Source organism: Scomber japonicus, chromosome 3 (genome assembly GCF_027409825.1).
Source record: "Scomber japonicus isolate fScoJap1 chromosome 3, fScoJap1.pri, whole genome shotgun sequence".
In the NCBI taxonomy this organism is placed as follows: domain Eukaryota; kingdom Metazoa; phylum Chordata; class Actinopteri; order Scombriformes; family Scombridae; genus Scomber; species Scomber japonicus.
The window spans coordinates 5419463-5429763 of record NC_070580.1 but is presented as its reverse complement, the minus strand read 5'-3'; the positions used below and the strand labels follow the sequence as shown (position 1 = coordinate 5429763).

Sequence of the window (10301 nt, the reverse complement as noted above, 5' to 3'; positions counted from 1 at the left end):
ATTTATTGGAAAACTATTCTCATTTTCTCTTTTAAAGTCCATCCTGTGTGACAGTGTTACCAGCTGGTTTGGAAACATATCAGTTAAAGTTAGGTAAAGATACTTTAGTTGTCTTTATTAGTTAGTCTTTTTTTATTCTGGTCTGTAATCACACATCTTAAACTCAGTCTCAATCATTTTGAATTTGTTTAGTTCTGTTTATTACAGACTAGAGAGGCTATGGCATTGCTTGTATATTTGAGTTGTAATTATGTGTATTCTGCTGCGGTTCTATGCATGTTAGTTCATTATTTATATGCTGTCTCCTGCATTTGGGTCTGCCTGTTCCATTCTCCTTGTGATATTCTGTCATGGGTATTGGAATCTAATATCTAAGTTTCTTTTTGAAACATGTTTGTGGTTGAAATTCCTTCAAGCCAAAACCATTTTTTCTTTTGGGAGAGAAAAAAAGAGTAGTTCTACCTTGAATAGTAAACTCATCTTCACTTGTTCAATTGTTGAAGTGTCCATTTCATTCAGAAAAACACTTTAATTTCAGACTTGTTTGTGTAAGACCTTTTTGTGTTCTTTATATACAGTACAAGTGTAACTATGACCACAATGATATGAAAACAATCAAATTTGCCCAAAAAGTTTCATACATCTTTCTAACTTGTTAGGACAAGTGACTGATTGTACGTGACTGAACAAATGTGATCCAGCATATGACAGCAAGTTTGTTAGCCTTACCTACATCACCATCTAGTGTTGGATACATGGCACCACACTCCAGGTGAGCTACATTGTGCAGGAATGAATCACTTTATGTAAGTACATTTCTCCTGATGACTCCTGACTTGAGAACTCCACAACTCTATTTTTTGGTTGGGTCCTTTTTGTCTTGGGTGACAGGTTTTTTGCTTTTGTACAAACAAGTCTAACCAGGAAGTAGAAGCAGATAGTGATAACATTTTTGTGTCATGGAGACATGCCTTCAGCCAGTTAGGTTACTTGTAGTTTTGTCAGAGATTCCTTAAAGGCTAACCTGTAGTTAACATTCTATTCAACAGATAGACAGGAAGGAACATCTTATAAAAAGAAAACTTTACTACATGCAAACAAAGATTTAACTGTTTATTTGTTTGAGGCAAGTACAGATGTGTATTAGTGTGTTTTATCATTTACAGCACATTTGTTGGCAAACATAATCTCAACAAAATCTCATCACTAGAATGTTAAGTGAGAAAGGCTGATGGTAAACACTCTGGCAGATTCACAACATTCCTGAAACCAGTTTCTATCATGCAACACAAGCATCTAATAATGTGTGTCTGCTGGCTACCTGCAGTACAACATGTGTGTTTGTTTCACTGCAGTAAGGTAGAATACAAGTGCAATATGTGTAAGAAGTGCCAATAATTATGCTACATTATACTTGGGTTTCCAGTAAACGAGGACACAATAAAGACAGTATAGAGGAACCACAGTGATTATATGACATAACACAGTATTGGGTTAGACTGATGATATCTGTTGACATCAGACAGCGAGGATCCAGATCTCATTGTGGTGAGTAAAAGAGATGTAGTGGTCATAGCCAGCTCCAGAGTAAGTGTTGGGATCAAAGGTTTTCCCAGCTTTAGTCAAGGCCTCACGGAGTAACTTTGCATTTTCTTGTCCTGACTTAATGCTTGGAGTTCCACCGAATACCCTTTTATATGAAATGGAAACAATGACAGCACATAATACTTCAGATCAGATTTCAACAAAAACATTCTCAATTGTCTTTCATTGACTTCTCTTGTTTTCTACATTTATGTCCTCTTCATTATATATAATATATTTTCACTCATTACTATTTGGTAAATTGATAACTGTTTGGAAATATAATTCAAGTGTTTCATGAAACCTCAGTTGGGTCTCCTGGAGAACACTTAGTTGAAAAATGAAAGTAACTGCTGCTCACCTGACATAGACAGTGGCTTCAGGTCTGCTTTGCAGTGTGACTGACTCATCAGTGTTTTCAGGTGTTTTTGTACCAGGAGGAACAAACCAAGACATGGACACAGCGGAGCTATCTTCCGCTTCTGTAACACTGATCAGTGCGGGCCAGGTGTCATCAGAGATCTCATAGCCTTGAGGTGATAAACATGGTACAAGATGATGAGATATTTACACACAAATATTCCATACTGCATGAATGCAAGCAAGTTTCAAGGAAATGTGACTGATGGTATTGTAAACCGTTACAAACCTGAGTTTATCATTTAAAAATATATATATTTCTTGGATGTAAAACTTCAAGTATTCTTTGAAAATGGAACCTGTACACATGTAAACATCTGTAAAAGTGTTAAAAATGTCAACATTTCTGGAATGTAAAACTTATGAAGAATTAAAACATTTTTAATGTAATATTTGTACACACCCAGACATGTCTTGAAGGTAAACAGAACATAATTCCTTTATTATCATTGTATGAAATTCAGGTGCACTTTCTGAGCAGAGCAAGATTAAGAATAAAATGAAAGACACACACTGACAGACAGGCACACTAATCCAAACGTGTATGCATAATAAATATCAGGTTTGCACAGTATGAATATAATAAGTATAAATATTAAAAAGAATTAAGTGACAATATTGCACAATGTAAGAATTGTCTATGGAGAGTGGGCTTTCAGTACAGCTTTTAGTGGCTTTGAGGTAAAAAAAATGTGCATTAGTCTTGTGGTCCTAAACATTCTACTTATTTAATCATTTCTTGAATTTAAAACGTATACAAAATGAAACATTTCTTGAACGTAAAACTGAATGTGAGACTTTATCTTAGTGGTTCCTCTACCTTTTTGTTCTCCTGTCAGTAATCTATCTCACCCATTGATAAGATCACAGTTTGATCATCTTTACTTAAGTTGCAACAAGTGAAACATTCAGTTCTTGTTGTTTTCATACCGCGTGACTTATATACAGTACAATAGACAATGAATGACATTTTGTACCTATTGCTTTGATCTTCACATGCATGTTGTGCCTAGAATGTGTTTATTAATGCTTAACATTGTAAAGCTGTGGTTCTAGTGATATCCCAATTTCACTTCATTAGTAGCCCATTCAAATGATCTTCCAGCATCACAAAACTGAACAATTGTTTGACTCATACAGTTGGTTTCAGATCCTGACATACCTGCCTTCTTCTCTTTCTGGCAGTAATTCTTCAGCCTTGAATATGCCGCCATTACATCACTGCTCTGACTGCTTTCTACCTTGGTGGTAATCCATTCAGTGGCAACATACAAACGCTCCTCAAAATCCTGCAGACAACAGCAACATCAAACAGTTCTTATGAATACAGTCTTAATAAAAGACCAGATCAAAATCGTGTGTGATTAATGAATTGATTGCTGCCTGCTAATACAGTATATAAAAACTCAAAATATGTATATATGTAAAAGTGGACCTCACAAGATTTAAATGTTAGAAAAAAAATCCCCAGAAGTGACTAAAGAATTGGTGTGGAGACACAAGTTTAAAATTCTGTTACACTGAGATAAAACTGATGAAGATTAGGAACTGCTCTTTATCTTGCCTAATTGTGTATGTGTGTGTGTGTGTGTGTGTGTGCGCGCATTTGTGTGTTTGTTGAAACTTACCTGGTTTGTCTCAACCACTTTGAATTCAGGGCATTTTTTCTGATGGCAAAAGCCTGGAGGCTTCCACTTCTGTCCTTTGCATGAGGACACCAGGACAAAAGCTACAAGGACCAACAGTGTCTTTTCCATCTTGCTGGACTTAAAGTGAAAGCACAGATGCAGCTGTTGACACAAGAAGTGGAAGATAATTTCACAACTCAGGTTTCCAGTTTATCAGGTCACAGAGAGACGCTCTCACATTGTTTTTCCTCTTGGCAGGCACACAGGGAACTTTATCACAGCCACACTGTCATGAAGTTTGACATGTAGTTATTTTGATATGACTAATCTCCTCCCCTTAAAAAAACAAACAAAAACATGAAGTCAGTCATGTTTCATATATGTCTTTATGATTTTTTGATTTCATGCACACGTTTCAAGTCTGTGAGGACTAGAACTTGTTGCACCATCTGCTCGCTCTTACTGTTCAGTGAAGAGTTTTAGGTTCTCACAGCCATAACAGGGAAACACACCCAGCACATCTTGACCAAGTTTACTGTAGATATGATCAAGGACAAAATGATACAGAAGTAGGTGCATGTGCTCAAAGTACTGCAGGAAGAAGAGAACCAGATATACTGTATGTGTTATCTGTCTATTGTTCATTTCATCAGTCCACAATATGTTACTGCATTTAGATATTTACTGGCAGTGTTAAAAACAATCTACTTTATTTGTGCTTAGTTCTAAACCTCTAAGATATAATATTATTATTACCTAATTTATATCTTACATTTTTATTATTCTATAACATCATGTTCTGAGTGTCTCCATTGCGCAAATCCACTGATGACATCACCTTTAAGATATCCATCAAGATAACAGAATCTGTCGCTGGGGTGTTAAACTTATTTTAGTTCAAGGGCCATATACAGCCCAATTTGTGGGCTGGACCAATAAAACCATTGCATAATGACCTATATATATGATACTATATATTATAACTATTTACAAAACTGATGAACAGCCTGAGATGTCTTAAGAAAAATGAGTGCAATTTCAACAATGTTATGTCTCAGTGGTTTCAAACATGCACACCCTTCTTTTGCAGCCAGGTCTCTCAGCTTGGTGATACCACGGTAAGAGATACTGATCAAATGTGTCCAAGCCCACCAAGGAAAATCTGTTCTTCAAATTTGAATTCATACCATATTATTACCACATAGATGATGTAATAAGTTCAGTCAAATCTTGAGGATTGTAGCTTTGATGAAAAATGATCTAATTTAATTACTTAATGTCCAACATGTGGCTGAAAAGTGAAAGTTGATTGGACTCTTTATGATAGATAATAATAACTTAAATATGATATTAAAAAGGCTGGAACTGCGATTGAACTGTGGAAAAGGAAGGTCAGAATAGATCAGTATAAATTCTGATATTAGTTGGACTGAGATTGTGCGCTTGAGTCCCAGATGTGCTGCTGCCACCCACTGGCTGCTTTATTGAATGCTTTACAGAGTAAATACATGAGCTGTGATGTGTTTCTGACATACTGGAAGTGGTTTCTGGTTTGTTCTTCTTGGGAGTGTTTAATGAGTACCTGAATAGAAAATATTGTCCATCTTACCAAACCTACAGTTGAGATTTAAGTGAGATTCACAATTTTGCAAATGTGTTAAGACAATATTCAGTCCATTTGAACATTTCTTGCTGTAATCATTCCTCTTTTTTCATTAAGAGATCTATTCATAATGCACTTACAAACAAAATCCACTGTCCTTATGGGCTGAAATATGTGCCACCAGAAACTGAATCTGAATCACATAATTTGAATTTGGTTTCTGGTGGCACATATTTCAGCCCATAAGATGTATCTAAAAGTTGATCTGAAGTTAATATGAAGCCAAATCAAGTAGATAATATTTCAATGTTACAGTGCTTTAGGTGCCAAAGTTCCTCTAGCTGCCTGTGTGTAACTGAGATCAAAAAAATAATCCCACTCAATTAATGAATCGATAATAAAAATAATTGCATCTCTATAGAGAGCTGGATCAGATCAGGAAAGTATCAGTTATAAACTATATTGTTGTTTATAACTGATCATTTCCTAACGCAACACCCTTTTTATCATGCACACAATTATTACACTGTAAACTGTTGACGTATGTCCTTCAGTAAACATCCCAAAAGACACTAAATACAAAGTGGTCCTCTAGTCACCATATTTGGTTTATGTAAACCCCTGAAGCCTTCGATGTTCTGAGTCTGTCCTCCACTGTTAGGATCATAAAGCTCCTCCTGTGGTTCACAGAGAAATGGGTGCACCCAACAGTGCAGGTGCACCCATGTATGCCTGCAATTAATTGTAGACCCCTGATGAAAATGTCTTCTGATGATTAGGAGCAGATGGCACTGAGAGTGTTTCTTAACAAATCTCAGAAGTGGCAGCCCTTTTTCTTCTTTGATGCTTACTCTGAAAAACCAACTTTCATGTCTTGTCTTATGACTCTCACCTATACTGTTAATAATAATTCATCAGAATAATAAAAAAGCCACAAATACATATTGACCAGCGACATCATTCACCCATCAATGAGAGTGATCACAGTTTCTAGGTTTTACCATTCACATATATGAGGGGAAAGCACCAGATTATAAGTTAAATGAATGGCAAAATCATGAAAATACATTACAGTATATCAAAAGTATGACAGTTGCACACAAAGCTTTCAAAGTCCTGAGAAAAATATAAAAATAATAATAGTAAATCAGAATGACAGTTGTGTCATCTATCATCACCAATTCATGAAGACCACCAAGTTGTTGTCCTGTCTTACTTATCTTTCTCCTCACTGCATGCATGTAGACATTTTCTTGCTCATTCTGGATGTACAACATGTACTTATGTGAAAAGGCCAAAAAAAGAAGAAGCGTTGGGTTTCACTCATGAGCTCTGACAAACAGATAAATGTGTAACTATACATATTTGATTATGCACTTGTAACCCCATCTATTGGGCTCAACCTCAGCAGACTGAAGAGACCACTCAATGACTTTTCTCTTGGGTTCACAGCACGCCTGTCCCCATGGCTACCTGGCCTTCCTGTCCATCGATTTTTGCAGTGTGAGTCTTCACCTGTTTGTCATCGCTGCTGTCTTGTAGGCTATATATAACGTTATAAGATTAAAAAAAATAAAATAAAGACAAAACAAGTATTTAATTCACAATAATATATCATCAATCAATATGAAATATATCAAAAACACAATTAGTTCTCAATGCCTTCTTACTATTAAGTCATGTTATTGTAGTGACACATTGATGCAGTTCTTGATAAAAAATAATAATTTGCAAAAAATTTAAAAAACTTGATTTTGGTTGATTGGTTGATTCAGACGTCAAGAGTCACGTGCTCCGGCTGTTTGGACGATGCAGGATCCAACTTCCGCCAGACTGCTAACCATTGTTTACACTGTGCAGTCTCCTCTCTCTCTCCTCTTCATTTATCTCTCTAGCTGTCTTATTATTCTACGCTTACTTCTCATACCTCTATTTGATCTAGTTGTCTTTATGAAAACACATTAGCGTTAGTACGTGAATGCCTTTCCTTCGTTGCTACTCTGTTTACTAGCTCGAAGCTTAGCCTAGCTCTGCTGTTAGCTTTGTGAATCCACAGGTACATCTTCTCGTCCTCCTCCTAAAAAAAATGGCCAATAGGTTACTGCAGCTGAGAGTGTTTGTTAATGAGCGGCTCACAGCGGCCGCGGAGGAAATCTTCGGTGCTGTGGAAAGAACCATATTAGAGTATCGAAACGACATGTATCTGTCCAGAGAGGATGTAAAACACAGCGGGCTGCTGATGCTAGCTGAAGGTTTGAATCGACAGATGGAGTTCTCTGCAGGTTAGTGTGCTCTGTGCTGTGTACTCACAACAAGCTCTACTCATCATCTATTGTACGTGTGCTCAGCTGGCTCCATTACAGTCATATTAGACAGTTTTTACTAATGGCACCTAAGCAATATATTTCAGCATGAAGCTAATGCATAAATATCCATCCGCTGCACTATTCTAAAAGTGTTTTCTACTCATATCAGAAAAGAGAGAGCAGATGTCACACTCAGAGAAGAAATGGCAAATATAAAATTGTCCCACATTGTCTTTTCTAATGTGGGACAGTTCAGGCTGAAATCATAGACACTCAGTGAGAGGCCAAAATGTCTAAATCATCTTCATACATTCAGAAAAACTCCTTTGGTCAGTAACACTCAAAGCCAAAGTGCATGCTCATAGGTCATGAGTGTATTATATCATGCATTAATATTTGTAATATTACAAAAAGTAAGTATTACAAGCCAAAGACTTCTGAATAAATATTGGTATTGAACATTTTAATGAATGTGCTTGAATGCATGTATCATTTAGGAATGTACATGACTGTCCCACATTTCAAACCACATTTTTTAAAGTGGGACAATGAGAAATATATGAAACTGCTTTACATCATATTATAGCTTTTTTTAAAAAGATTTTTTCAGCATAGATGCCTTTATTCAACAGTAGACAGACAGGAAACATGGGAGAGAGGGGGGGTGTGACATGCAGCAAAGGACCTACGGCTGGGATTCGAACCGGGGTCAGCTGCATATATGACATGCGCTCTAACCACTCAACCACCTGCGCACCATATTATAGCATATTTTGATGTATGAATAAGTTATAAACACTATCTGTTCAATTTACAAGACTGCTTCATTTATGACAGATTTCCTTAAAGTCCCCCTCCACTCAAAAATGTGTGTTGCTTCTTGTTCCTTCAGTTGGATGTTTGAGCAGAGTTATGTAGGTGTAGAGTTTGACACGAGAAGTCTGCTTAACAACAATGTCATTTAAAAAGAGATATCTGTACTTATTGTGTAGAAAAACAACATTAAACACAAATTATTATTCAAAGTCAGTATTTTACACACATCTTAAAACATTTCTTGAGGCGATATTTAACATTAAAATACTCTCAATCCTTTGTTACTGACGTTTGACTGGAGTTCAGAGCAAGAACGCTCCACTCTATGTCATACCTACTACACATATGAAGTCACATGATTTCAATTACATGACACTTCAGGTTTAATTTGACAGCAGTCCTATTCATTAACATGTGTCAGAAGAAGTCAGTGTTTGTTATCCATATCCTTCTACTGTGATGACTGCATTTACCTGGATGATGCTGTGTAGTGAAAGAGGAGATCACTCTTGTGTACATTGCTAATTATGACCATGACATAATTGGTATTATTGATCACGGTACACAGTATAAAATATCATAATATAAACACTTTCTCTTTAGTCTGCCAGGAGGTTGGTGTGTCTGCAGCTGAGACCTTCACCCAGCCAACGTACGGCACTGATGCATCTCCAGAGCCTCAGGAACTGTGGACCAGCTGGGACAAAGACAAACTGCAGGAGCTGTCAGAGAGTGATGTCACTGCTGCTTGTGTTAAGCACGAAGAGAGCACGCAGCCCATCTCATGCCGTCAAACCCAAACCGAGACCATCAGAGAGGAAGAGCTTCTGCCCAGCACTTCAGCCAACTGGTTAAAAACAGAAGAGGAAGACGACGGCTACGGAAGATCAGAAGCAGCAAACGTCTGGCAGCCGCTCTCCTCAGACAGCATGGATGAGAATAACACCAGTGATGCTGAGTATACAGAGAGAGGAGGACCTAATTCGCATCCAAAGCAAAGACTAAACAGTCCGAACACAACTAGTTTGTCTTGTAAGCTGTGTGGAGAATCCTTCCAAAGCAGGAGCTCATTAGTGATACACGTTAAATCGCACTCGAACGACACAACGGCTCTCTGTCCTCCAGATCACGCAGCGTTAGCGGACAGCGCAATCAAAGCTTTGGGAGCACACAGAGGGAACAACCTGTGTTACATCTGCGGCAAAACGTTCACCACCAGGACGCATTTAAAAAGACACATGCTGGTTCACACGGGTCTGAAACCACACTGCTGCAAAATATGCGGCAGGAGATTCGGACGAGGCGAGTGTCTGAGGGTACACATGAGGATCCATACTGTAGAGAAGCCGTACTCGTGCGAGGTGTGCGGGAGGGAGTTCAGGCAGAGGGGCAACATGATCTGTCACATCAGGACTCACACGGGAGAAAAGCCGCATCGCTGCATCATCTGCTCCAGACCGTTCGCGTACAAGAAGGACATGCTGAGACACATGCAAGTCCACTCAAAGAATTCATGAATTCCCATTTATATTTACAACTGGACAGATGTGTACAATGTGACATCATATCTTGATATTTTCAATGCAGCTACTTTACATTTTGTAGCATATTTCACTCTGTTCCAAACTATTTCATAAAGGGCTCTGAAGACTGAGATCATTAAAACCTGCAGCCAGATGTTCCTTTATGGAATATCTGTATATTAAGTGTCCTTAGATTACATTAAAAGTGCTTAAAATGAGTTATTTGAGCCATTAAGGGTAAATGTAGAATTTTACAACAAAACTTGAACTATTTGTGTATTAGCTGAATACAGTAAGTTCTGGATTTCACTCATTGTTTTTTTTATGTTTTTCACTTTGTACTTAAGACAGACTGTGTTCAGTTCACAGACTCGTAATCAGTGATTCTAGTTTGTTCACTTCTTTCCTAATAGAAGCAGTT

The 10301-nt window shown here is 37.5% G+C and overlaps 1 protein-coding gene across 2 annotated transcripts; it reads left to right on the top strand.

Annotated features, from left to right (window-relative positions):
* The first annotated feature begins 7086 nt into the window (after nucleotides 1–7086).
* On the top strand, nucleotides 7087–9972 carry LOC128355731 (zinc finger protein 502-like). 2 transcript variants are annotated; one of them, XM_053316067.1, is made up of 3 exons: nucleotides 7087–7517; nucleotides 8961–9089; nucleotides 9123–9972. In XM_053316067.1, exons 1-3 carry the CDS (start codon nucleotides 7322–7324, stop codon nucleotides 9872–9874), a joined length of 1077 nt encoding a protein of 358 aa, XP_053172042.1. In that variant the 5' UTR covers nucleotides 7087–7321; the 3' UTR covers nucleotides 9875–9972. The 2 variants fall into 2 exon arrangements, with proteins under 2 accessions (XP_053172042.1, XP_053172041.1); XM_053316066.1 differs by having other exon boundaries at nucleotides 8961–9972.
* Nucleotides 9973–10301: the final 329 nt, after the last annotated feature.